Below are 27849 nucleotides of genomic sequence, written 5' to 3' on the forward strand. Positions count from 1 at the left end.
CAATGTTAAGAGATTGGGAACCGGTTCCCATAGAAAGTCTATAGGGCAATGTTAAGAGATAGGGAACCGGTTCCCATAGAAAGTCTATGGGGCCATGTTAAGAGATAGGGAACCGGTTCCCATAGAAAGTCTATGGGGCAATGTTAAGAGGTAGGGAACCGGTTCCCTATCTATTAACATGGGCCAATGTTAAGAGATAGGGAACCGGTTCCAATAGAAAGTCTATGGGGCAATGTTAAGAAATACGGAACCGGTTCCCAAAGAATACGTCTTCCAGAAGTTCGAAAGACGTCTTCCTAATCTTCCGGAAGCTAACTTCATCTTCCGGAAGACGAGGAAGCAGTCTTCCGGTATAAATAAAAAACGACCGGAAGACCGAACGGGAGTCTCGCGAGACTTGGCCCACGCTGCGCGCAATCGAATTGAAAGGCCTCTTGCACGGGGTCAGCGACTTTTCCTAAACGAAACCCCCGAATCGTGGAGGCGTTCAGTCAGAGCGCTGTAAAGAAACGACCTCGCGATGGTGAAGCTGACGGCGGAGCTGATCGAGCAGGCGGCGCAGTTCACGAACCCCGTGCGCGACCGGGAACTGGACCTCAGAGGTGACGGCGGGGGGGGTGGCTAGGCGACGGCAGGCTTCTCGCGAAAGCCAAGGCCCGCGGTTTTTATCATTAATTTTGTGTTTACTTGTTAAAGAAAAGTGCGGGTTTGAAGTGTTTTTTTCGATAGAATAACGCTGTGGAGGAGGTGTGCTGTTGTTTTTAAAGTGTGCAATTGTTTCGGGGGTTGATTTGTTTTTTTTTTGTTTAAAGTAGCCGCTCGCAGTGGCGTGAGCGTTGTCGTGCGTTCGCGGTTTTTCGGCCACGTGGAGTTTCACTTGGCAATCGTAGACGGCTGTGGGTGTTGTTAATCCACTGCTGGATAAAACGCCGGCCGTGTCGATAGTGGTGGTGGTGGTGGGGGAGGTGGTTCACATACTTCACCGCGCTGGTCGCTACGGTTTGGTGGAGCAGGACTCAACAGATTATCTCTCTCGCCAACGATGTTCGCCGTGTCCGGGAATCGAACTTGCCCGAGTTCTTCGATGGCCACTGATGTTGAGCCGTGAGCGAGTATCAAACGGGGTAGGCCAGAACGCCACGGTGGCTATGAGATGTTAACTACCTCGCCTGGTGTGCAGGAGGTCGTGGGTTCGATCTCGATGCCTGCTGTGTATTTGGAGTTTGCGTGTCTCTCTATCATCACGGTGGCTAGGAGATGTTAACTACCTCGCCTGGTGTGCAGGGGGTCGTGGGTTCGATCTCGATGCCTGCTGTGTATTTGGAGTTTGCGTGTCTCTCTATCATCACGGTGGCTAGGAGATGTTGACTACCTCGCCTGGTGTGCAGGAGGTCGTGGGTTCGATCTCGATGCCTGCTGTGTATTTGGAGTTTGCGTGTCTCTCTCTCATCATCATCACGGTGGCTAGGAGATGTTAACTACCTCGCCTGGTGTGCAGGAGGTCGTGGGTTCGATCTCGATGCCTGCTGTGTATTTGGAGTTTGCGTGTCTCTCTCTCATCATCATCACGGTGGCTAGGAGATGTTAACTACCTCGCCTGGTGTGCAGGAGGTCGTGGGTTCGATCTCGATGCCTGCTGTGTATTTGGAGTTTGCGTGTCTCTCTCTCATCATCATCACGGTGGCTATGAGATGTTAACTACCTCGCCTGGTGTGCAGGAGGTCGTGGGTTCGATCTCGATGCCTGCTGTGTATTTGGAGTTTGCGTGTCTCTCTATCATCACGGTGGCAAGGAGATGTTGACTACCTCGCCTGGTGTGCAGGAGGTCGTGGGTTCGATCTCGATGCCTGCTGTGTATTTGGAGTTTGCGTGTCTCTCTCTCATCATCATCACGGTGGCTATGAGATGTTAACTACCTCGCCTGGTGTGCAGGAGGTCGTGGGTTCGATCTCGATGCCTGCTGTGTATTTGGAGTTTGCGTGTCTCTCTATCATCACGGTGGCAAGGAGATGTTGACTACCTCGCCTGGTGTGCAGGAGGTCGTGGGTTCGATCTCGATGCCTGCTGTGTATTTGGAGTTTGCGTGTCTCTCTCTCATCATCATCACGGTGGCTAGGAGATGTTAACTACCTCGCCTGGTGTGCAGGAGGTCGTGGGTTCGATCTCGATGCCTGCTGTGTATTTGGAGTTTGCGTGTCTCTCTCTCATCATCATCACGGTGGCTAGGAGATGTTAACTACCTCGCCTGGTGTGCAGGAGGTCGTGGGTTCGATCTCGATGCCTGCTGTGTATTTGGAGTTTGCGTGTCTCTCTCTCATCATCATCATCACGGTGGCTAGGAGATGTTAACTACCTCGCCTGGTGTGCAGGAGGTCGTGGGTTCGATGTCGACCCTGATGCCTGCTGCTGTGTATTTGGAGTTTGCGTGTCTCTCTATCATCATCATCACGGTGGCTATGAGATGTTAACTACCTCGCCTGGTGTGCAGGAGGTCGTGAGTTCGATGTCGACCCTGATGCCTGCTGCTGTGTATTTGGAGTTTGCGTGTCTCCCTCTCTCATCATCATCACGGTGGCTAGGAGATGTTAACTACCTCGCCTGGTGTGCAGGAGGTCGTGGGTTCGATGTCGACCCTGCTGCCTGCTGCTGTGTATTTGGAGTTTGCGTGTCTCCCTCTCTCATCATCATCACGGTGGCTATGAGATGTTAACTACCTCGCCTGGTGTGCAGGAGGTCGTGGGTTCGATGTCGACCCTGCTGCCTGCTGCTGTGTATTTGGAGTTTGCGTGTCTCTCTATCATCACGGTGGCTAGGAGATGTTAACTACCTCGCCTGGTGTGCAGGAGGTCGTGGGTTCGATCTCGACCCTGATGCCTGCTGTGTATTTGGAGTTTGCGTGTCTCTCTATCATCACGGTGGCTAGGAGATGTTAACTACCTCGCCTGGTGTGCAGGGGGTCGTGGGTTCGATCTCGATGCCTGCTGTGTATTTGGAGTTTGCGTGTCTCTCATCATCATCACGGTGGCTAGGAGATGTTAACTACCTCGCCTGGTGTGCAGGAGGTCGTGGGTTCAATCTCGATGCCTGCTGTGTATTTGGAGTTTGCGTGTCTCTCTCTCATCATCATCACGGTGGCTAGGAGATGTTAACTACCTCGCCTGGTGTGCAGGAGGTCGTGGGTTCGATCTCGATGCCTGCTGTGTATTTGGAGTTTGCGTGTCTCTCTCTCATCACGGTGGCTAGGAGATGTTAACTACCTCGCCTGGTGTGCAGGAGGTCGTGGGTTCGATCTCGATGCCTGCTGTGTATTTGGAGTTTGCGTGTCTCCCTCTCTCATCATCATCACGGTGGCTAGGAGATGTTAACTACCTCGCCTGGTGTGCAGGAGGTCGTGGGTTCGATCTCGATGCCTGCTGTGTATTTGGAGTTTGCGTGTCTCCCTCTCTCATCATCATCACGGTGGCTAGGAGATGTTAACTACCTCGCCTGGTGTGCAGGAGGTCGTGGGTTCGATCTCGATGCCTGCTGTGTATTTGGAGTTTGCGTGTCTCCCTCTCTCATCATCATCACGGTGGCTAGGAGATGTTAACTACCTCGCCTGGTGTGCAGGAGGTCGTGGGTTCGATCTCGATGCCTGCTGTGTATTTGGAGTTTGCGTGTCTCTCTCTCATCATCATCACGGTGGCTAGGAGATGTTAACTACCTCGCCTGGTGTGCAGGAGGTCGTGGGTTCGATCTCGATGCCTGCTGTGTATTTGGAGTTTGCGTGTCTCTCTCTCATCATCATCACGGTGGCTAGGAGATGTTAACTACCTTGCCTGGTGTGCAGGAGGTCGTGGGTTCGATCCCCACCCTGACGCCTGCTGCTGTATATTTGGAGTTTGCGTGTCTCCCTCTCTCATCATCATCACGGTGGCTATGAGATGTTAACTACCTCGCCTGGTGTGCAGGAGGTCGTGGGTTCGATCTCGATGCCTGCTGTGTATTTGGAGTTTGCGTGTCTCTCTCTCATCATCATCACGGTGGCTAGGAGATGTTAACTACCTCGCCTGGTGTGCAGGAGGTCGTGGGTTCGATCCCCACCCTGACGCCTGCTGCTGTATATTTGGAGTTTGCGTGTCTCCCTCTCTCATCATCATCACGGTGGCTAGGAGATGTTAACTACCTCGCCTGGTGTGCAGGAGGTCGTGGGTTCGATCCCCACCCTGACGCCTGCTGCTGTATATTTTTAGTTTGCGTCTCCTTCTCTCCCCGTGGTCCCGTTGATTTTTGTCAGGGTCCTCCCGTCCACATTGAGAATTAACACACGTTTAGAGTATGTGGATCCTATACTTGTTTAAATGTATTTCTAACTACGTGGCTTTACCGAAAGAACCAAAGAGTAAGGCTGTCTCTGCTTAATGCAGACATAATTCCTTGCTAAAGGTTTCTATTCCGAATATCGTTAACACCTGTTTTATTTCCAGAAAGGTCAAAACCTAATTCTTATATTATGTTTGTATTATGATGGTCCTGTTGATAACGGCGTGTGAGGAGGAGTCGAGCCTTGCTGTTGGTGATGCTGATGGCGGTGGTGGTGATTTGCTTGTTGACGGGGGTGTTTGTGGTGTTGATATGCGTCCTGAAGATGATAGAGGTTATTGTTATGTGGGAGCGGTGGTGCAGCGGTTAGCGCGCTGCGCTACGAACCTGGCCACACGAGTTCGATTCCCGCTCAGGGCCAACACCAGTGACGATTATCTGAACCGATCCTGGGCCTCCCTTAGGTCGACTCGGCCTCAAATTAGTACCTGGTGCGGTGTGTATACATCGCCACTGGGGAGACAAAGGCGACCGGGCGTGGTGTTGGCCACCCACCGCCTCGTGTGCCGTGCCGGCCTTTATAGGTGCTCGCTAACAGCACTTGCCCCTACAGTCTGTTAAGGCTACACGGGGGATCTTTGATTGTTATAATAGAAGTGGTGTTGACGATTATGGTCTTGATGCGATGGTTATGGGATGCTGCCATGGCAGTATTGCTTGGATCACTGGACTCGCAATACGGACGCCGCCGGATCTCTCTGCGCGGCAGCCAAAACAATGGTCCAAGTTCCTTAAATCCTCCTCCCCGACTCTTTGTCGACCCAGGGAGTGGAAATTGATGCTTGACAGTTTGTCGATTGGAAGGTGCCATACGTTCGGGCAGAGTGTGGGTATTCCCACCGCTTCCAAAACTTGACCAGCGTGGAAGAGTAGGCCAAATACCACCGTCTTGTGTCCAGTCCCGAGGGGGGGGGAGGGGGCACTCATAGGCAGTGTGCCACATTGTCGCTTGCTGCATCCACAGTGTGGCACGGTTGCGTTCGCCCCAGGTGTGTAGGTTGGCCGCACTTTGGCGTTACTGAAAAGGGAGTGATTAATTTGAGGCAATGTCTGTAATGTGATGTTAGTGGTGACGTTAACGTGGTGTGACATTGCTTGTGTTGGCGGTAATAATAACACGATGTTATTTACGAAGGTGATTATTTGTAAGGTGCTTTTTATGCAGTACTGATGGCGGTAACAGTGAAAAGTTGGTGGTGAGGATTGTGGCGATTTGTGATGCTGATGAATGTAATTATGATGGCGATGCAAGTGGTTGTGGTGAGAAGGGTGATCAAAGTGAATTCGGTTACTCTGTTGATAGCAATGATGCCTAATAATCATTGCAGTGATGATGGTGGCGGTGGTGTTGTGGTGAGGAGGGTTGTGTAATATTGATGCTAAAGGTGCTTAACCCTTGACCCCTAGGCTATAAGATCCCGGTGATCGAAAACCTTGGAGCGACTCTGGATCAGTTCGACACCATCGACCTCTCGGACAATGAGATCCGCAAGATTGACGGATTCCCTCTGCTCAGGAGGCTCAAGTCACTTATCATTAACAACAACCGTGTGTGGTAGGGACTTACACACACAGATACACACAGCTACAGATAAATACAGATACATACACACAGACACACACCGCTACAGATACATACACACACCGCTACAGATACATACACACACAGATACGCACCGCTACGGATAAATACACACCGCTACAGATACATACACACACAGATACACACAGCGCTACAGATAAATACACACAGATACACACAGCGCTACAGATACATACACACACAGATACACACAGCGCTACAGATACATACACACACAGATGCACACAGCGCTACAGATAAATACACACACAGATACACACCGATACAGATACATACACACACAGATACAGATAAATACACACACAGCTACAGATACATACACACGGATACACACCGCTACAGACAAATACACAGATACAGCTACAGATAAATACACACACAGCTAGAGATACATACATACAGATACATACACATACAGATAATACACACACAGATACACACAACTACAGATAACTACGCACGCACAGATTCACAGATACACACACACACCGATATGAAAATAAAGACGTTTGATTCCATGCCATGACCAACGTTAGTGGCAAGTGGCGCGTAAACAATTAATTCCTGGGCCTTCCCGAAACCGAATCGTTCTCAAACAAGTACCAGATGCACACAGCGTCAGCACTCGGGAAACGGGGAAGGCTGCGTGCAGTGCTGACTACTTCACAATGAGTACCTGTAACTCGGCAATGACGAGATGATGGTTGGTGGGTCACACGAATATTGAACACGTTCCTTCAGAGTGGGCAGGTAGGAACTTGGTTGGACAGCGCATTCGTGCATGACAGACAGACAAATAATCCCTGGTGGGCAGTGTGGAACCTGTTGTTCCTCCTACCTGTGTACAAGATAACTTGACTTGAGGCAGCCAGCCAGGCAGCCAGGCAGCCAGGCAGCCAGGCAGCCAGGCAGCCAGGCAGGCAGCCAGCCAGGCAGCCAGGCAGCCAGCCAGGCAGCCAGCCAGGCAGCCAGCCAGGCAGCCAGGCAGCCAGCCCCCTTAACTATCGGCCCCCTCCCCCTTGCTTAGGCACCTCCCCTTACCCCCCCCCCCCTCCCTTAGGCACCTCCCCTGACCCCCCCCCCATATCCTTAGGCCCCTCCCCTGACCCCCCCCCCATATCCTTAGGCCCCTCCCCTGACCCCCCCCATATCCTTAGGCCCCTCCCCTGACCCCCCCCCCATATCCTTAGGCCCCTCCCCTGACCCCCCCCCCCCATATCCTTAGGCCCCTCCCCTGACCCCCCCCCATATCCTTAGGCCCCTCCCCTGACCCCCCCCCCATATCCTTAGGCCCCTCCCCTGACCCCCCCTCCCTTAGGCTACTCCGCTGACCCCCCCCTCCCTTAGGCCCCTCCCCTGACCACCCCCCCCCCCCATATCTTTATGCCCCTCCCCTGACCCCCCCCCATATCCTTAGGCCCCTCCCCTGACCACCCCCCCCCCCCCCATATCTTTAGGCCCCTCCCCTGATCCCCCTTCGCTTAGGCCCCTCCCCTGACCCCTCCTCCCTTAGGCACCTCCCCTCTCCGTACCCGGCAGTAGGTCTCCACCAATCAAAGTGTGTATTATATATATATTTATGCACGACAGACAGACAAAAAATCCCTGGTGGGCAGTGTGGAGCATTGTTCCTACCTGTATAAACTTCCCTTCCCGTGGGTGTCGAGGTGAAATACCCTGGCTCGCCAGGACAGGGCGGTACAGCAGAGTGTGGATTATTATTCTTCGTCTGTTCCGTCTTGTGTGATAACAGGTCCCTGCGGGGTGGGCTGGTAGGAACGAACAAATACGATACGAAGGGAGAGTTTGAGGCCTAGTTCTAGGCTTTAGGCCTAGCTGTAGGCTTTAGGCCGCTGTGAGTTAATTTTTAATTTAAATGTTTTAATTAAAAACTATCTCAGGGAATTATAAGGGAACGTTACACTTGTTTAGCCAGGAAAGCCTCAATGAGTCTAAAGGTTTTTGTAGGGTCCTGCCAAGTGTTTGCAGTAGGGGGCGATGTTGCTACACCTAATCGGACATCGGACGGACGGACGATATAATCTATTGAAGGCTGGTTCACTTCGTTCCTACCAGTATATGAGTATTGCTCTAAACGTGTGTGGGGTTTTCTCCTGGCGTTCCGGATTCCTCGCACATGTATGAACACTCATTAATTGGCTTTGAAACATTTAAATGTACCTGCACCTCCATTCTAGATTTGAAAATATTGATGCAGTAATTTTAGCTGTGACGGTCCCACCTGATGACGGAGACTTGTGTTGCCTCCGAAATGTCGTGATTTATAATTTTATTTTATTTCCATTATTACTTTTATTAACTTTTAATTTTATTTTTACCTACGTGACTTTACCGAAAAAACCTAAGAGTTTGTTTGCACCTCCATGTTTTTCGATTGTGCAGCGTTGTTGTTTGATTGAATTGCGCTTTTTAAAATTCCTTATTGTTATTGTAACTGCATGGCAATAGCACTTGCCTGAACAGTCTTAAAGGGCTTAATGGTGGATCTGTTTCTCTCCGTGTGTTTGTCTGTTTCTTCCCTGTCCGCGCGTGCAGCCGTTTTTCTGAGAGCCTGGATCAAAGTCTGCCAAGCCTCAACGAGCTCATCCTTACAAACAACAACCTACAGGAGCTGGTGAGATGCCATCCGTTAAACCCACGCTATCCACGACGGTTTTGACCCCAACCCCTGACCCCCAACCCATCACCCGAGGCCTCCCCCCACGGAGTGATAATTGTGGGAGTTGCTTGACATATTTTCACCGCGGGGTCGGTGAGGTGGGCCTAGTGGTTGGCACGCTGCAGTCTTGTTTATGCAACCGGAGTTTGATTCCCGGCCATGACTTTTCACCCTCGGTGGCGAACGATATCTGACCCCACTCCGGGACTTGGCGTGCAACTCCGTTTGAAATGAGAGTACCTTTTACCTCTTACCGTATTCTCCAAGGTTGTGAGATGCTCCGGCAAATCAGACGCAGCCCAAATGTTTTTGTCTCTAAACAAACATGTAATACGTAGCATTCTTCAAATAGTATGACGTCTCGGTGAGGCGGGAAACACGGGTGTTTAATAGAGATTCGTGATATATAGAGTGAACAACTGAGAATATGGTGTAACACATTCCTGCGGAGGGAGCTGGTAGGAACGTTGGGTTGCTCGGTCAATGGCCAGGGTCAACGGCGGCGTGGTGTGTTCCGCAAATATGCCCGACTGTGAGGGCGGGCACAAGCCGGCGTGAGTAGGTTAAACGTTGAGTTTTATAAGGGCACCACGGGGTGACCAGCCCCTCGCCACCCAGCCCCACCCCTCCCACCCCCCACCCAGCCACACACCCCACCCTCCCCACCCAGCCCCTCCCCACCCAGCCCCTCCCCACCCAGCCCCTCCCAGCACCTCCCCTCCCAGCTCCTCCCCACCCAGCCCCTCCCCACCCAGCCCCTCCCCACCCAGCCCCTCCCCACCCAGCCCCACCCTCCCCACCCAGCCCCTCCCCACCCAGCCCCTCCCCTCCCACCCCCCACCCAGCCCCTCCCCACCCTCCCCTCCCCACCCAGCCCCTCCCTGCACGACGGACACAATAATCCCCTGTGGGCTGGTGTAACCAGGAGGTTCCTGCCAGTAAAATGCAGTACCACGTAGAGCTGCATTCCAAAAGATGATGATGATGGACATGGTACTTGAAAATGGGGAAAGATGTCTTCTGGAAGATTATTGGGAATAGCCAAGTTAAACCGTGTCTCCTGGAAAATCACATATTGCGATGTAAAAGCCGTCTTCCAGAAGCTGATAAAGTGGAGAGATGCATTCTGGAAGATGATTCTGATGATTCTGATGATTCTGAGTGGCTGGTGGTGTCTTCTGTCTCTAATCTTCTGTGTTCCTCTGTGGAGGAACAGTTTTTTTAGGATTCTAAGACAAACGCCCCTTAACGTTCCCTTTAATGTACATGGTGGGGGGGAGGGGGGAGGGAACTACAAGTCAATAATATGATAATTTGTCAGCAAACTTAACATTCGGGTCGCCATGCGTTTTGTTTTCCTCTCGAATCTTTTCAGACGGAACTGGACCCTCTGTCCTCCCTCAAGTCGTTACGCTTCCTCAGGTGCGTGCTCCGCTCCGTGGCCTCGTGTTGGCTGCGAACCTTCGGCCCTTCCCCCCCCCCCCCCCTGCCAACTCCCTGCCTATTGAAGTCGTCGTTGCTTTGCTGCCTTGTCCCAAGCTTGCATTTGGTGTTGACAGATCGGCAGGAATTTGTGTACTTGTTCAATTTGTACTTTTGTACTTTATTTACGTTTATTTTATTTCGGCGACTTGCTTACCTTTTCTTTCTCTTATATTTTTTGTTTATGCAACTAGCTGACCTGCCCCTACTGGACATCTGTGAAAAAGAGCCTCATCGCTCATCGGATTCCTCCAGTCTAAATAAAGATTCTGATTTTAAAGTCCAGGCTCAATATCATCCTCTTTCCCTCGGCCTATGACCGACTGCCTCTTTGTATCTGTTGTAAAAGCCCGGCGTTTCGATTGTCCGTCAACTAAATTATAAGAGGCCTCTGAACCAATATGATCAATCAAATTCTTGTTTTGTCAATGGTTTCGTGCATTATCCTGAAATACGCAATTCTCCATTTATTGAACATTTCCATCATAAAAGCCCGGCGTTCCGTTTGCACGTCAACTAAACGATAAGAGCCTTTCAGAAGGCCTGAATTGAACAGTTATAGAAAGTGGACCCCCCCCCCCCCTCCTAGATGAGATGGGTCAAAACTTGATCCAACAGGTGATCAACAATTGTTGACCCTCCACCCAAAAAATATCACTCCCCTCCCCCAAAAGCAAATGTTTTGTAGGCATACAGAAGAAGACATCGGTAGGGGCGAGGCGCCGAAAAGCCCTTCGCGGGAGCTAGAATAAGACGTCCACAGGCAGCCGCAATTCTAGCATGTTAAAATAAAACTAGTGTGCCTCATTTACCCAGGATGCCCCACGTTCCCGCGATTCCTGCTGTGTGAAACGGCGTCGCGAGACGTGGTCGATTGTAGATGCGACGCGTCAACGCGCACCTCCGATTAGCACGGTCGGCTGTGTATGGTGCGAAAGAAGTTTCAACACACGTACACACGTCCTGCAGTTGCATTCATCTTCTTGGTTCTTTCGGTAAAGTCACGTAGAATGGAAATAATGAACTAATGAAAAATAAAACATAATAAAATAATTCTCACGACGTTTCGGCCACAACGCAAGCAGCCGTCCTCAGGTGAAGAACAGGTCTGTCGGAAAGACAGCGTCTGAATGAAACACCACCAGGCTTGGCAGCGTATATTTAAGCTGGGTTGGAGGGGGAAGAGTGCCTTGACAAAGGAATTTGTATATCAAGAGGAATTTAGCATATTTATGGGAAATGCAGGTATGTGATTAGTACTACTTATGCCCATGCATTATGCAGGATTAGCAGCATCAAAGGGAGGGGATATGCAGTGGCATTGTAAGCGCGTGCGTGCGCGTGTGGGAATCACGGCGGCTTTGTTCATTCAGTCTACTCAGGAATCCCGTGACGACCAAGAAAAATTACCGCCTCTACACCGTCTACAAACTCCCGCAGGTCCGGGTCCTCGACTTCCAGAAGGTGAAACTCAAGGTGAGTTGGAGCGGTTCCACGTTGCCTGCGTCTCACCTTTTCTTAGTCGCTTGGTGGATTGTTGCGGTCACAGGGCCGTGAAAGATTTCGTTAGGCCTGGGGGGGGTGAGGCCTTCCTTCAAGCAGTGGATTGATCACGGCTGATGAAAACTATGTTGATGACGAGGATGAAATGATTCTAGATTAGAATTTTTTCACGACTGCAAGGATCCATACTTTTTGAGTGAGGATGACATGCCCCGTGTCGCATTCAGATTCGTGGAGCGTATGAACGAGACTGTACAGACACGTGTGACAATGCTGTTAAAAGCATCGACTCGGAACGGCAATACAAATGTGAAATTTAGATTCGAAGCTTTCGTGACTGCAGGGATTCATATTCTTGGTTCTGATGATGATTGCTTGTGTTGCAATCGAAACGTCGTGATAATTTAATTGTTTTCAATTTTTTAATTATTTTATTGTTTCCCTTCTACGTGACTTTACCGAAAGAACCAAGAATATGAAAACAAATGTTAGCGACAATGTAAACGTTCACTAAATTGGCCGATAACATCTTAATATATAGAGGGCCACAGAGCTTGGGTGGGGAGGAGATTTGGCACCGACTCACTGCCTGGCTGCTGCTGCTGCTGCCCCTTCCGCTCCACTGTGGTCAACTCTGATGCCTCTTGAGTCGTCCTCTCTCTCTCGGAGACACTGACGGCACGGCAAGTTGACGCGATTATGATGAATACAGTCGAGACAGACACGCAAGACACAAGAAGGTCAGAATGAAACGGGACGGTACAATCAAGACAGACGGACACGTACGAGACGGTGCAGAGAAGACGATGGAATGTGGTAACGCTCGTGAAGATTCGATTCGAATTCAACTTGAGCGTAAAAGTTGCCTCCTAGAGGCAACTGGGAAAAAGGGTTGCCCACAACTTTGGCGATTTGCGACCAGCGCCAAGAAGGATCAGGATCAGAATATTTATTTGTACGTGGCCGGTCAAGATGATGACCTGATTACGCTTAACGATGTCGTTGTCGCTGTCACTTATATATGATGTTTCGTGCAGCTTGAAATGTATCGTATCCGTCGATGATGCTTCTGGTGACAAACAAAACACTCGCGCGAAAGCATTTACAGAATCCGTGCGCGCTATTGTTCTTGTTTCTGTGTTTAATGGGCGACGAGAGCTCCGTGTTTTGCTCGATTCGAGCAGGAAACCACTCGACTTTGAAACGACTGTGATGGTGCACGCGTGTGTGTGTGTGTTCGTGTGCTTTTGTGTTCATGTGCGTGCGTGTTGTGTGTGCGCTGTGGCCCTGAGCCACAGGAGAGACAGGAGGCTGAGAGGTTGTTTAAGGGAAAGAAATCCGTTCTTCTCTCCACTAAGGAAGGAGTGAACACGGCAAAGACGTAAGATGCATTGACTGTCGACCATCGTCAGGCCGCCCCCCACAATCCGTGCCACCTTTTGCCACCGTGCCGCGGATCGTTCGTAGGAGGTTGCCGGGTTTCGGCAAAGTCCGACTAAAACCGGGGTTTCGATTCTTGCGTAGCGGGGCATCTGCAAAGGTAACGGGCGCCTCTAGTGTGGATCGGAGAGGCAGCTGAAGTATTTCTGCGACGTCATCTTCCCACGAAAGCTCCCCTGACGCAAGGTGGCGGCTCCGATTCTCTTTCGAGGGTTACGCGCAGAAATTACCTCCTGCGCGTCGTGACAATGTTTGGCCCCCCACAACGTCAACACGACTGGAACGTGATTGACGCCAAATCCATCAAAAGTTCAAGTTGATTTTCGGAAAGGTGGCGCTGGTAATGGGAAGCTTGCGATGGCCGTGGTTGGGCCGTGGCTGGTGAGAGGGGCAAGTCGAACACACGTGATAGTTGACGCAGAGATGGGCTCTGTCGGAGCCAACGAAATCACCGCCGGATAGATCCTTCGGTCGGTTGCAGGCGCCAGTCCGTAGCGCATAAACGAGGCCGAATTTTCCAATCTCGACCTACAAAGGGGCAGAGGTCGCAAACGGGTTTTGATTCCTTACCCGTACCCGGCCGCACCAGGGTCGCAAATGGGTACCCGTACCCGGCCAGGTACGGGTTTCCGTTCCCTACCCGTACCCTACCCGAAATGAGTGACAAACGGTTACTCACCAGTGACTCACGGCCTACCCGTACCCGTACCCGGCCGCACCAGGGTCGCAAACGGGTATCGGGTACCCGGTTGCGACCTCTGCAAAGGGACCAAAATGTACGAATCTACATCGGACGTTCGGCACGCGACGTAACCGCTCGTTACCGAGCGCGCAGGAGAGGCTAGATTGCTCCAAGCAACGGGGCGCGACGTCATTTCTAAGCAATCCGATTGGCCGTCGAAATCGTCGGGTAAAATTGTATCAGAGAGGCACAGAGCGGCGGGGGAGAATTTGCAGATTGGGCTGCGCGTGTTTAACTTTTTTTAAAGTTTTCAGGTTTAGTTTCGCTTGCCCTTCCGCGCCTTGCCACAGCCCGCCACGATCGGACATTAAACATAAAAACAGACACTACACAATTACCACAGTGCGATGCGGAAGCGAAACTTTATTTAGCCACCGAGGTTTTGGCACGATGATGCATCACGCTGCGGTGAATGGGATTTCGTACATCCGCTCCGTGACGGGTTGGGCTGCTTGCACCTTAAAACTTTGCCCGCTTTTTCAAGATCGGCGTTCTTGGAGACCTGGTTTTCAGGATCGGAGTCTCGATTAAGTGTCTCGGCCCCAGAAGGGGGCCAGCTTTTGAAGATCCGGTGTCTTGAAATGTAGCTTCAGGAAACTGTGTGTCAGGATCAATGTCTTGAAACCCACTTTAATGATCGGATTCTCGATTTGAGATTTGATTCAAGGAGGCTCGGGTTTGAGAATCCGAGTCTTGATTGAGAATTGATCCCGTAAAACCAGGGGTTCAGGATCACTGGCTCGAGACACTGGGCTCCAAGGGACGAGGCTTGTGAATTGGCGTCGTTAAAACATTTACGAGGACAGTTGCTGTGTTGGCTTCGTCTTGAGACTGCTCCTGAAAAAGTTGTCACATGTTACAAAGCTGGGAACCGCCCCCCCCCACCCCTCCTTTCTGAACCACAAATTAACCACAGCGGATTTGGATAATAAAGTTTCGCTCGGATATTAAACTTCAGCTATGAACAGATGCTACACGTGGTCATTGCCTCGGGCTGGAAAGCTGCTGACACTAAAGTGTTGACTAATTAGTTTGTTGTTGTTGTTCGTGCGCATGTCTCTCCATGCTCCCTTGGATGTCTGCGTGTGTCTTTGTTTGTCCCATTGCCTCCTTGGATGTCCGCGTGTCTCGTTATCTCCTTGCGTGTCCACACCTCTACCTCTTTTGTCCCCTTGTCCGTGTATCCTCCTGTCTCCCCATGTGTCCCCGTGTCTCCCCATTTCTCTCCCCGTCTCCGCGTGTGGCTGCGTGTCTCCCCGTGTCCTACCGTATTTTCCGGTGTCTCCCCCTTGTGTCTCCCCCGTGTGTCTCCCCCGTGTGTCTCCCCCCCCCCCCCCCCCGTGTCTCCCCCCCGTGTCTCCCCCCCCCCCCGTGTCTCCCCCCCCCCCCCCCGTGTCTCCCCCCCCGTGTCTGTGTCTCCCCCCCCGTTTCTCCCCCCCCGTGTCTCCCCCCCCGTGTCTCTCCCCCCCGTGTCTCTCCCCCCCGTGTCTCTCCCCCCCGTGTCTCTCCCCCCCGTGTCTCTCCCCCCCGTGTCTCTCCCCCCCGTGTCTCTCCCCCCCGTGTCTCCCCCCCGTGTCTCCTTTTCTCTCCCCGTCTCCGCGTGTGGCTGCGTGTCTCCCCGTGTGTCCCCGTGTCCTACCGTATTTTCCGGTGTCTCCCCCCCGTGTCTCCCCCCCGTGTCTCCCCCCCCATGTCTCCCCCCCCCGTGTCTCCCCCCCCCGTGTCTCCCCCCCCCGTGTCTCCCCCCCCGTGTCTCCCCCCCCCGTGTCTCCCCCCCCGTGTCTCCCCCCCCGTGTCTCCCCCCCCCGTGTCTCCCCCCCGTGTCTCCCCCCCCCCGTGTCTCCCCCCCCCGTGTCTCCCCCCCCCCCCCCCGTGTCTCCCCCTCGTGTCTCCCCCCCCCGTGTCTCCCCCCCCCCCGTGTCTCCCCCTCGTGTCTCCCCCGTGTGTCTCCCTCCCCCGTGTTTCCCCCTCCCCCGTGTTTCCCCCTTGTGTCTACCCCCCCCCGTGTCTACCCCCCCCCCCGTGTCTCCCTCCCCCGTGTCTCCCCCTTGTGTTTCCCCCCCCCCTCCCACCCGTGTCTCCCCGCCGCAAAGCTTCACTCCGGGTGCCGGGTTGGTGATTGAGAAGAAGAAGGCGGGACCCACGCCGGCCGAGATGGAGGCGATCAAGGTGGGCGGCCGCCGTGTTGTGCAGTTGTCGTGACGTCTCTCGTTTGTCCGGGGCGAGGGTCGCCAAGCGGGGGAGGCTCCCGCGCTGGGAATGTTTGGGGCAAGACGTTGTCGGCGGTGGAGTCGCGCTTTGTGCCGGTGATGACCAGAGTATCCGGAGACTTGCCCACCGTGAAAAATTAGCAGGGTAACACTCGGCGGTCCGCACATGCGTGTTTGCACGCGCGCGCTTGCTGTGCTGCCATCTCCTGGGCAACGCACAGTCCCGGTGGTTTTGGGAGTGTTCACAAAGTTGTGTGGTCCACCTGCCCCCTCCCCTCGCCCCTTGCAGTGCTGGATCACCGGCACAAACTACCGCACTGACGCCCTGTCGTGCAACCATGCCACTAAGCCGCACGACCGGCCGCTAAGACACACCACCACGCTACCACCCTGTTACACCACCACAGCGACACCACCGCCACACCGCCTTACTGCCACGCATCCACACGGTCACACTGCGTCACTTCCACACCACCACAATGCCACCACACTACCACGCCACACCACACCACCACCACTCCACACTACCACTACACCGCCACCACACTGCCACGCCACACCATCACCACACTACCATGCCACCACCACCACACCGCCGCCACGGTTTATGCTCCTTGACGACACCCACCCGTTGCCCTCGTGTCACCAAACACACGGCACATCTCCCCACTTCCGTCCTACGCCAGATTACAAGGAGCTGCTATAGTTTTTCTATTCTTGCTCCGCGTGGTGACCCATGGAAGCCTCGCCGACTCTTTAAGATCCTTTTCCAGGAGGGATCGTGACAATTTTGTCAAAGTAGCCAGGGACACGGGGGGCGGGGGGGAGGGGCTTGATTTACTCGCGATCGCCGTGTGTTGCGATAGAGCAAATTGCGGTGTAACTATAGATAAAGTTACCTCCCGATTCGCACGGTTGACTGCGTGTAGTGGGTCAGTACTCAGGGCGGCCGTGTGTGTATCGAGGCCCGAACCTCGAACCCGATGTTGATGGCCCTCTTCACGGTCACCCACGTGTTGAGAGTGACTGAAACGTTGGCAGATATCGACGGCGTGTGTGTGTGTGTCATCGTGCGCGCGTGTCTCTTCTCAGACTGCGATAATAAACGCGTCGTCTCTCGAGGAGGTGACGAGGCTGAAGAGCCTCCTGCAAGCCGGACACATTCCAGGCCAGGAGAAACCAACAGGTGCTGCCCACACACACACACGCGTGCCCACACACACACACGCGTGCCCACACACACACACACACGCGTGCCCACACACACACACACACGCGTGCCCACACACACCACACGCGTGCCCACACACACACACGCGTGCCCACACACACACACGCGTGCCCCACACACACACACGCGTGCCCACACACACGCGTGCCCACACACACACACGCGTGCCCACACACACACACGCGTGCCCACACACACACACGCGTGCCCACACACACACACGCGTGCCCACACACACACACGCGTGCCCACACACACACACACAACGCGTGCCCACACACACACACACGCGTGCCCACACACACACACGCGTGCCCCACACACACACACACACCCACGCGCCCACAAGACAAAGATCCCCGTATAGCCTGCGCAGACTATTGGGGCAAGTGCTGTTAGCGAGCACCTATGAAGGCCAGCACGGCACACGAGGGGGTGGGTGGCCAGCACCACGCCCGGCCGCCTTTGTCTCCCCAGTGGCGATGTTTACACACCGCACCAGGTACTCATTTGAGGCTGAGTCCATGTCCACACACACGCGCATACATGTACGCACACACGTACGCCCACACACGTGCGCACATGTATGCACGCACGCACACACGCAAATAGCCTCGTAAACATTCACTCCCCTTCTGTCATGCAATGAGCTGCCTCCGTTGGATTTGAGAATGTCCTTATTGTTGCTTCTGCCTGGCTCGTTCTCTACTGTCTCGTTCTGCCTTTTTTGCCATGTCTATTTTTGCCTGGGATGTCTTTAAGTTTTATTCCGCACTCGTGTTCTGTCATGTCTTGTCCCCCCCCCCCCCCTGTCTCGTTTGTACTGTCCTGTTCGTTTTGTCCGTCTCTTTCGTACTGCCTGTCGCATTTTCACCGTCAAGTCCTCTCATATCTCGATTTAAAGCTTTCGTGAATGCAGCATGGATTCATCTTCTTGGTTCTTTCGGTAAAGTCATCAAGTAGAAGGGAAATAATAAAGTAATAAAAATAAAACATAATAAAATACAATTCTCACGACGTTTCGGCCACAACGCAAGCAGCCGTCCTCAGGTGAAGAACAGGTCTGTCGGAAAGACAGCGTCTGAATGAACACCACCAGGCTTCGAGCGTATATTTAAGCTGGGTTGGAGGGGGGAAGAGCGCCTTGACAACGGAATTCGCATATCATTTTATTATGTTTTATTTTTATTATTTTATTATTTCCCTTCTACGTGACTTTACCGAAAGAACCAAGAAGATCCTCTCGTATACATTCGCGCCTTCTCACATGGTGTGTCTTGCCGTGTTGTTCTGTTAGTCTTAGACGTTCCACCAATCCTGTTTCCTCATATCTTGCCTCTTCTGTGCCGTCTCGTTTGGGACGGGCGACTGAGATGAGAGACGTCAGACTGGTTTAACCACTGGAGGGTCAACATCGAGATTCAAATCCGGAATCTCGGTATCTCTGGCACAGCCATTGTTAACCAGAGGTCGCAAACGGGTTTTGATTCCTTACCCGTACCCGGCCGCACCAGGGTCGCAAACGGGTAGCCGGGTATCGGGTAGGGTACGGGCATCGGGTAGGGTACGGGTATCGGGTAGGGTACGGGTAGCCGGGTATCGGGTAGGGTATCGGGTATCGGGTAGGGTACGGGTATCGGGTAGGGTACGGGCATCGGGTAGGGTACGGGCATCGGGTAGGGTACGGGCATCGGGTAGGGTACGGGCATCGGGTAGGGTACGGGCATCGGGTATCGGGTAGGGTACGGGTATCGGGTAGGGTACGGGTATCGGGTAGGGTACGGGTATCTGGTAGGGTACGGGTATCGGGTAGGGTAGCCGGGTATCGGGTAGGGTATCGGGTATCGGGTAGGGTACGGGTATCGGGTAGGGTACGGGCATCGGGTAGGGTACGGGCATCGGGTAGGGTACGGGCATCGGGTAGGGTACGGGCATCGGGTATCGGGTAGGGTACGGGTATCGGGTACCCGGTTGCGACCTCTGTTGTTAACCCACTTGGATACAGATTTAGACGCACAGGCCTTGAACTCAGGATTTTTTAGTGTTGCTGGCTCGGTGTTTTTAACACGGCCATTATGAATCTGCCGAGTTAAAGATTTAGACTCAACTTATCTAAAGTGTTTATTTTACCAGGTAAGGCCCACTGAGATATCTAAGTAGCTCATTTTCAGACGCGACCTGGCTCACAAATGATTGCTCGACAGAGTAGCCTATCATCACGTGGACATTCATAGCAGCCAAATGCTTTTAAACGCATGTTTCTAAATGTGGAGGGAAAACCTGGGAGAACGCACAAACTCCAAATACACAGCAGCAGGCGTCAGGGTCTGGATCGAACCCACGACCTCCTGTATACCAGGCGAGGTAGTTAACATCTCCCAGCCACCGTGATGATGATGAGAGAGAGAGACACGCAAACTCCTAATATACAGCAGCAGGCGTCAGGGTCGGGATCGAACCCACGACCTCCTGCGTACCAGGCGAGGTAGTTAACATTTCACCACAGAGAGAGAGACACACGCAAACTCTAAATATACAGCAGCAGGCGTCAGGGGTTGGGATCGAACCCACGACCTCCTCTAAACCAGCCACCGCGACGCCCTGGTTCAGGGCTTGAACCCAGGTCCTCTGCACCGCCGCCTCTGTGTCTCTTAACGCGCGCGCACTCGCTGTTGTGTCCGTCCGTTCAGCGGCTGCCGCCGCTAGCGCCACCACCCCCGCGGCCTCCGCCAGCGCCCAAGACGACATGGACACGGCGGCCCCCGCGGAGAGCGGAAACGGAGGCGGGGGGGACGCGGAGGAGGAGGACGCCAAGAAAGAGGAGGGGGGGGATGCCAAGAAGGAGGGAGACGCGAAGAAGGAGGAGGGGGATGCCAAGAAGGAGGGGGGGGACGCGGAGAAAGACGCCGGGAAAGATGCGGGGACGCGGAGAGAGGGAGATGGCGGCGCCAGGAACAACGGGGAGGCCGCCACCGAAACGGAGAATAAGCAGAATGGGAGTACGGAGAAAGTGCAGGATGTGGAGATGAGTGAGGGGTGAAGGTGGGGGGGGGGGGGGCAGACTGGGCTGGTCACGGGGAGGGGGAATTTCAGATGCGTTTTTTGTTTTTTAAGGATTGGTTTCGTCTCAAAAGACTCTGATCCAGGTTTTGTGTTGTTATTGTTGTCTACGTTTATTTTGAGAGAGAGCGAGAGAGAGAGACCAGGTCCGAGCAACGTTGTCTTGGAGCTTGTTTGTCAAGGTCGTTGTCTTGAGAGTGCTGGTGGCTCGAGATTGGGTTTCAGGAACCAGCGTCTCTCGGGACTGGGTTTCAAGATCCAGTTACTTGAGGCTTAGGAGGCATGAGATCAGCGTCTTGAGTTGAGACCCGGCTTCGGAGTCGGTGTCTTGAGAGAATCAACTTTTGAGAGGACAGGTTTTTAGATCAAGAGGAGTCTTTGTGAAGACTTTGCGCCTGGAATTTCTGAAGTCGGGGGATGATCTTGGGAGTTCGTATTGGCCCACGCTGTTTGGGCATCAAACCAACTTCGGGGGCCTCGCGAAATCTGCACAGGCTGGTTTCACAGTTTGCGTGGACGCGACGACCATCGTGATTTGATAAATAAAATTGTGAGAGGGAATTTTTTTTTTTAAATAAACTAAAATATATGCCGGCAAGGTTTATTGTTATTGTATTTGTTTCACATTTCGTAGTCTCTTTGCGAATGATGTTGTTGGTGAACGGTTGTGTAAAATGGTGACTGCCATTTCGATTTAAAGCTTTCGTGACTGCAGGGATTCATCTTCTCCGTTCTTTCGGTAAAGTTACGTAGAAGGGAAATAAATAAATAATAAAAATTCAACACTAAAATACAATTCTCACGACGTTTCGGCCACAATGCAAGCAGCCGTCCTCAGGTGAAGAACAGGTCTGTCGGAAAGACATTCAGACGCTGTCTTTCCGACAGACCTGCTCTTCACCTGAGGACGGCTGCTTGCGTTGTGGCCGAAACGTCGTGAGAATTATTTTATTATGTTTTATATTTTTATTATTTTATTATTTCCCTTCTACGTGACTTTACCGAAAGAACCAAGAAGATAGTGACTGCCAGTTGGAGTGCAATGTGTTGTGACCAAGGCACCCACCCACGCCACGCCACGAATAACAGCATCGACAACCGCCGTTCGCCACCAAGTGGCCCTGACGTCAATGTGGCTCTTGTGCCAGGCTAGGTGCACTTTGAGGACACGTGAAGTGTCAATGGCTCGCTGTTTGCAGGTCACGGGACAGACTTGAGGTACCGTGTGTTGACTGACCGAGATGACCGGCCCGATGCGGACCGCCTGTGCTCCCCTAATGCGTTTTGGTCCCAACCACCCCAAGCACCACGCACGTGCCCTCCTAGTCTTAATAGGCGCTCGCTAACCGTACTTGCAACAGTTGCCGAAGCCGAACGGTTATTACGTCAAACGATTAATGTGGATTTCGTTGAACCTCGGTGATGAGCGACCGGGATGAGTCCGAGAGTGACTGAGACTATTAATCTGCCAGTAGGGGGCGATGGCTGCTGCTGATGTGTAATCGCAATGGAATCGTTTGCGATGTAATTTTAGAATTTGGCAAGTCGTGGACGCTGACGCGGGCAATGAATGGCCCTTACTCTTGGCGAATGTTCGCATGTAAGTACGTTGAACTTCTTTCGCACCGTACGTGGCCAACCGCGCTAATCGGAGGTGGCCTACCATTTTTCGACTTGTGTCACGCGATTTCTCAAGTCCTTAACGGGGAAAGCAGAACCGCGTGCAGCATTCTACGGGTCGTTAACCCCGCAGTATTTTTACTAAACTATTAATTGTTTTACCAGGCAAGGTCCACTGATATATGTAGCTCGTTTTCAGAAGCGACCTGGCCACAAACGATCGCTCAACAAAGTGGCTCATCGCATGGAAATTTATACAGGTAGGAACAACGGGTTCCACACTGCCCACCAGGGATTGTGTCGTGCATATGGGGAGGGGTGGGGAGGGAGGCAGGGGCTGGGTGGGGGAGGGAGGCAGGGGCTGGGTGGGGGAGGGAGGGAGGCAGGGGCTGGGTGGGGGAGGGAGGGAGGCAGGGGCTGGGTGGGGGAGGGAGGGAGGCAGGGGCTGGGTGAGGGAGGGAGGCAGGGGCTGGGTGGGGGAGGGAGGGAGGCAGGGGCTGGGTGGGGGAGGGAGGGAGGCAGGGGCTGGGTGAGGGAGGGAGGCAGGGGCTGGGTGAGGGAGGCAGGGGCTGGGTGGGGGAGGGAGGGAGGCAGGGGCTGGGTGGGTGAGGGAGGGAGGCAGGGGCTGGGTGGGTGAGGGAGGGAGGCAGGGGCTGGGTGGGTGAGGGAGGGAGGCAGGGGCTGGGTGGGTGAGGGAGGGAGGCAGGGGCTGGGTGGGGGAGGGAGGGAGGCAGGGGCTGGGTGGGGGAGGGAGGGAGGCAGGGGCTGGGTGGGGGAGGGAGGGAGGCAGGGGCTGGGTGGGGGAGGGGCTGGTCACCCCGTGGTGCCCTTATAAAACTCAACGTTTCACCTACACACTACACTATACACGACACAACACACTACACTTATACAGGTAGGAACAACAGCTTCCACACTGCCCACCAGGGATTATTTGTCTGTCGTGCACGAATGCGTTGTCCAACCAAGTTCCTACCTGCCCACTCCGAAGGAACGTTTTCTGCCAAATACTCGAAAGGCATTTTTCTTAATGTGGAAGGAAAAACTGGAGGACCCGTAGAAAAAAAAAACCACACAACCATGGGGAGAGAGGCACGCAAACTCCAAATATATAGCAGGCGTCGGGATTGAACCCACGACTTCCTGTACACAGGCGAGGTAGTTAACATCTCCTAGCCACCGTGATGATAAACACATTCCTGCGGAGGGAGCTGGTAGGAACGTTGGGTTGCTCGGTCAATGGCCAGGGTCAACGGAGGCGTGGTGTATTCCGCAAATATGCCCGACTGAGGGCGGGCACAAGCCGGCGTGAGTAGGTTAAACGTTGAGTTTTATAAGGGCACCACAGAGTGACCAGCCCCTCCCCACCCAGCCCCTCCCTGCACGACGGACGGACACAATAATCCCCTGTGGGCTGGTGGAACCAGTGGGTTCCTACCAGTATTATAGAGACGCTAACTCCAAATATACAGCAGGCGTCGGGATTGAACCCACGACTTCCTGCATACCGGGCGCATCTCACCAGCGTGGGTGCGCGCTCGTGTTTATCAACGCTCCGAGCGTGTGCGCTCGCGTGTTCAGAGCGTTGGCTCCGTGCGTGCGCCCGTGTCGATACGAAAGACGCAAGAACGCATTCGGCATTTTCTCACGTGACACTCGTTTCGCGCAAACCTCGGGACCTCCCTCCTCCCACCCCCCCAGCGCTTCGGCTATTCGCGATCATTTTTTTGTTTTTAGCACAAACTGAACGGGAGTGTAAAATCGAACCACGTGGGCTATTAGCCCCGTGGGTGGCGGTGGCGTGGGGGCTGGATCGTGTCGTGTCATGCAGTCTCTTCCCTCCCCCGTGACTCCTGTGACGACCGCCTCACGTGACGGCTATCAACCAGAGGTCGCAAACGGGTTTTGATTCCTTACCCGTACCCGGCCGCACCAGGGTCGCAAACGGGTACCCGGCCGGGTACGGGTTAGCCGGGTATCGGGTAGGGTACGGGTATCGGGTAGGGTACGGGTATCGGGTAGGGTACGGGTATCGGGTAGGGTACGGGTATCGGGTACGGTATAGGGTACGGGTATCGGGTAGCCGGGTAGGGTACGGGTACGGGTATCGGATAGGGTACGGGTATCGGGTAGGGTATCGGGTAAGGTACTGGTATCGGGTAGGGTACGGGTATCGGATAGGGTACGGGTATCGGGTAGGGTATGGCTATCGGGTAGGGTACGGGTATCGGGTAGGGTACGGCTATCGGGTAGGGTACGGGTATCGGGTAGGGTACGGGTATCGGGTAGGGTACGGGTATCGGGTGGGGTACGGGTATCGGGTAGGGTACGGGTATCGGGTAGCCGGGTATCGGGTAGGGTACGGGTATCGGGTAGGGTACGGGTATCGGGTAGGGTATGGGTAGCCGGGTATCGGGTAGGGTACGGGTATCGGGTAGGGTACGGGTATCGGGTAGGGTACGGGTAGCCGGGTATCGGGTAGGGTACGGGTATCGGGTAGGGTACGGGTATCGGGTAGGGTACGGGTATCGGGTAGCCGGGTATCGGGTAGGGTACGGGTATCGGGTAGGGTACGGCTATCGGGTAGGGTACGGGTATCGGGTAGCCGGGTATCGGGTAGGGTACGGGTATCGGGTAGGGTACGGCTATCGGGTAGGGTACGGGTATCGGGTAGGGTACGGGTAGCCGGGTATCGGGTAGGGTACGGGTATCGGGTAGGGTACGGGTATCGGGTAGCCGGGTATCGGGTAGGGTACGGGTATCGGGTAAGGTACGGGTAGCCGGGTAGGGTACGGGTATCGGGTAGGGTACGGGTATCGGGTAGGGTACGGCTATCGGGTAGGGTAAGGGTATCGGGTAGGGTACGGGTATCGGGTAGGGTACGGGTAGCCGGGTATCGGGTACGGGTAGCCGGGTATCGGGTAGGGTACGGGTATCGGGTAGGGTACGGCTATCGGGTTGGGTACGGGTATCGGGTAGGGTACGGGTAGCCGGGTATCGGGTAGGGTACGGCTATCGGGTAGGGTACGGGTATCGGGTAGGGTACGGGTATCGGGTAGGGTACGGCTATCGGGTTGGGTACGGGTATCGGGTAGGGTACGGGTAGCCGGGTATCGGGTAGGGTACGGCTATCGGGTAGGGTACGGGTAGCCGGGTATAGGGTAGGATACGGGTATCGGGTAGGGTACGGGTATCGGGTAGGGTACGGCTATCGGGTACCCGATTGCGACCTCTGCTATCAACGCAGTCGACCGGTGCCCAACGCAGTTGGCGGAGCGAGCGGCTGGCGCGCGCGTGCCGCGAGTTTTCATTCGGATGCCCCACGGCGCGCGGAGCACACGCGGTGCAAATTTGGCCGGCTCGCATTTGTGTGTGTGTGTGTCCCCTAATCTCGTAACCGTTCATTCATGCGTGTGTGCGTGTGCGCTTGTGTGTGTGTATGTGTGTGCGCACTTGCGCGTGTGTGTGCGGACTTGTGTGTGTGTGTGCGCGCGCGCGTGTGAGTGCGCGTGTGTGTGTGCACGCGTGTGTGTGCACGCGTGTGTGTGAGCGCGTGTGTGTGTGAGCGCGTGTGTGTGAGCGCGTGTGTGTGTGCGCGTGTGTGTGTGTGCACGCGTGTGTGAGCGCGTGTGTGTGTGAGCGCGTGTGTGTGTGCGCACGTGTGTATGTATGTGTGCGCACGTGTGTGTGTGTGTGTGTGCACGCGTGTGTACGTGTGTGTGTGTGCACGCGTGTGAGTGTGTGAGTGCGTGTGTGTACGTGTGTGTGTGCACACGCGTGTGTGTGAGTGCGTGTGTGTACGCAGTAGATATCTTAGACGTGGTTTGGCACAGTAGGGGGCACAGGTGGTGCATCAGCCACTCATCTCAGTCAGTCGACCCGTGGCACCTGGGTCTGCCCCGTGACCTTCCAGCGGGCGTTCGACACTTCACGTGGCCTCAACGTGCACCTAGCCTGGCACAAGCGTCGTGGTGACGTCACCGCGTTTGTTGTACGCAGTAGTGCAGCGGTTAGCGCTGCGCTGCGAACCCGGCGACCCGAGTTCGATTCCTCCTCATGGCCAACACCCAGTGACGATTATCTCAACCGGTCCTGGGCCTCCCCTAGGTCGACTCGGCCTCAAATGAGTACCTGGTGCGGTGTGTAAAAAACAACACCACTGGGGAGACAAAGGCGGCCGGACGTGGTGCTGGCCACCCACCCCCTCGTGTGCCGGTAGCCTTCATAGGTGCTACTCGCTGACAGCACTTGCCCCCACAGTCTGTTAAGCCTACACGGTGGTGGGAATCTTTGTCTTTGTGCCCGGGACCTGTCTGTGTGCCATCATCTCCTCCCATTCACTTGGCATCAGTGGACAACCCTCGGGGTTTTCGCAGGTCACGTGGTGGTTGGTGGCACCACTTAGTGGCTATTGGCGACGGCTGCTGTTGTTGTTGTTGCTGCTGTTGTCCATTTTCATTTTACTTTACAATCCATTTTACTTTAAGCCTCGCATTGATTTGAACAGCGTGGGGAAAATTTTTTTTTTGTTCTCTCCGCCTGATGAAGACCGCTTGTGTTGCGATCGAAGCGTCGTGGGTTTTTTGTTTTTATTATTTAAAATTTATGTTTATGAAAAAAAAATATTTTATTATTTAAAATTTTAATTTTATTATTTTAAATGTATTTTTATTCATTTTTTTCTTTTATTATTTACAATAAAAATGTTATTCTTTTTTTATTTAAAGCATTTTTTTTCTTTTTTTCCCTTCTACGTGACTTTACCGAAAGAACCAAGAATATTTATAATTTTTCTTTTATTGCATTTTTTTTTCTTTTTCTATTTACCGACAACAGCGTGTGAAGTATGGTCAATCGCTCCCACCACCACCATTGTTGACGTGGCGTGGGGAGGGCCTTCATCCAGCAGTGGATTAACCAAGTTGTGCAATTGACTTCGTAGTTGTATTATGATCACGAGTGTTTCGTTGTTCGTGTTCTCGAGGTGACCTCGTTCTGTGTATTTAGGGGCCGTCCATAAATGACGTCACGCACCTAAGGGGGGGGGGTCAGACATTTGTGACGATGTGTGACGAGGCGGGGGCGGTTTGAGAAATGTGACGTCACATCAAAATGCGCAACTTTAATAAAATAAAGACAACACGTTCTACTTAATTAAATAGACTTTTTAATAAATGTTTTCTCCTACAACATCAGAGTGCAGAGCCACATTAAATACGCACTACAATGACAATAGTTTAAAGCGATTTGAAGCATGTTTTATTTTCAAAATGGAAATGTTGTTTTGGGGGGGGGGGGGGGCAGAGCTTTGTGACGCCGTGTGACGAGGGGGGGGGTCAAAAATCGTCCAAAATCGCGTGACGTCATTTATGGACGGCCCCGAACTGAAAATGGCTCGGGTAGGAACGCTGAAAGAAAATGTGAACAAATCTCGGAAGAAAATGGTTTCAACACGGCACTTCGCATTGCCTGGTTCGCTATATCTCCCACACATCAAGGCAGGCCGTAATGTCTCAGTCCGCAGTAGGTCTATCAAACTGTGCGGTTTCCTGCAATAAACTTCAACACTGCACCTCCGATTAGCACGGTAGGGCTACGTACGGTGCGAAAGAAGTTCAACGTACATACTGCACATTGTCTCAACACTACCCATAGACTCAGCACTGCACATAGACTCAACACTGCCCATAGTCTCAACACTACCCATAGACTCAGCACTACCCATAGACTCAGTACTACCCATAGTCTCAACACTGCACATAGACTCAACACTACCCATAGACTCAACACTGCCCATAGACTCAACACTACCCATAGACTCAACACTACCCATAGACTCAACACTACCCATAGACTCAACACTACCCATAGACTCAACACTACCCATAGACTCAGCACTACCCATAGTCTCAACAC

At 53.4% G+C, this 27849-nt stretch overlaps 1 protein-coding gene across 1 annotated transcript; it reads left to right on the forward strand.

Moving 5' to 3' along the window:
• Nucleotides 1-359: 359 nt before the first annotated feature.
• SNRPA1 (small nuclear ribonucleoprotein polypeptide A') lies at nucleotides 360-20911 on the forward strand. Its single transcript, XM_078618857.1, has 9 exons — nucleotides 360-602; nucleotides 5770-5917; nucleotides 8522-8600; nucleotides 10021-10067; nucleotides 11501-11603; nucleotides 12929-13011; nucleotides 15906-15981; nucleotides 17115-17208; nucleotides 19944-20911. The coding sequence occupies exons 1-9, from the start codon at nucleotides 521-523 to the stop codon at nucleotides 20291-20293; spliced, it is 1062 nt and encodes a 353-aa protein (XP_078474983.1). The 5' UTR covers nucleotides 360-520; the 3' UTR covers nucleotides 20294-20911.
• The last annotated feature ends 6938 nt before the right edge of the window (nucleotides 20912-27849 follow it).

The sequence above is a fragment of the Lampetra planeri genome, chromosome 59 (assembly GCF_965212315.1).
Source record: "Lampetra planeri chromosome 59, kcLamPlan1.2.h2, whole genome shotgun sequence".
Classification (NCBI taxonomy): domain Eukaryota; kingdom Metazoa; phylum Chordata; class Hyperoartia; order Petromyzontiformes; family Petromyzontidae; genus Lampetra; species Lampetra planeri.

Coding starts and splice junctions, on each gene's coding strand:
- SNRPA1 (XM_078618857.1), top strand. CDS start 521: ATGGTGAAGCTGACGGCGGAGCTGATCGAGCAGGCGGCGCAGTTCACG. Junction 5,918..8,521: donor ATTAACAACAACCGTGTGTG/GTAGGGACTTAC, acceptor CCGCGCGTGCAG/CCGTTTTTCTGAGAGCCTGG. Junction 11,604..12,928: donor TCCAGAAGGTGAAACTCAAG/GTGAGTTGGAGC, acceptor CCTGAGCCACAG/GAGAGACAGGAGGCTGAGAG.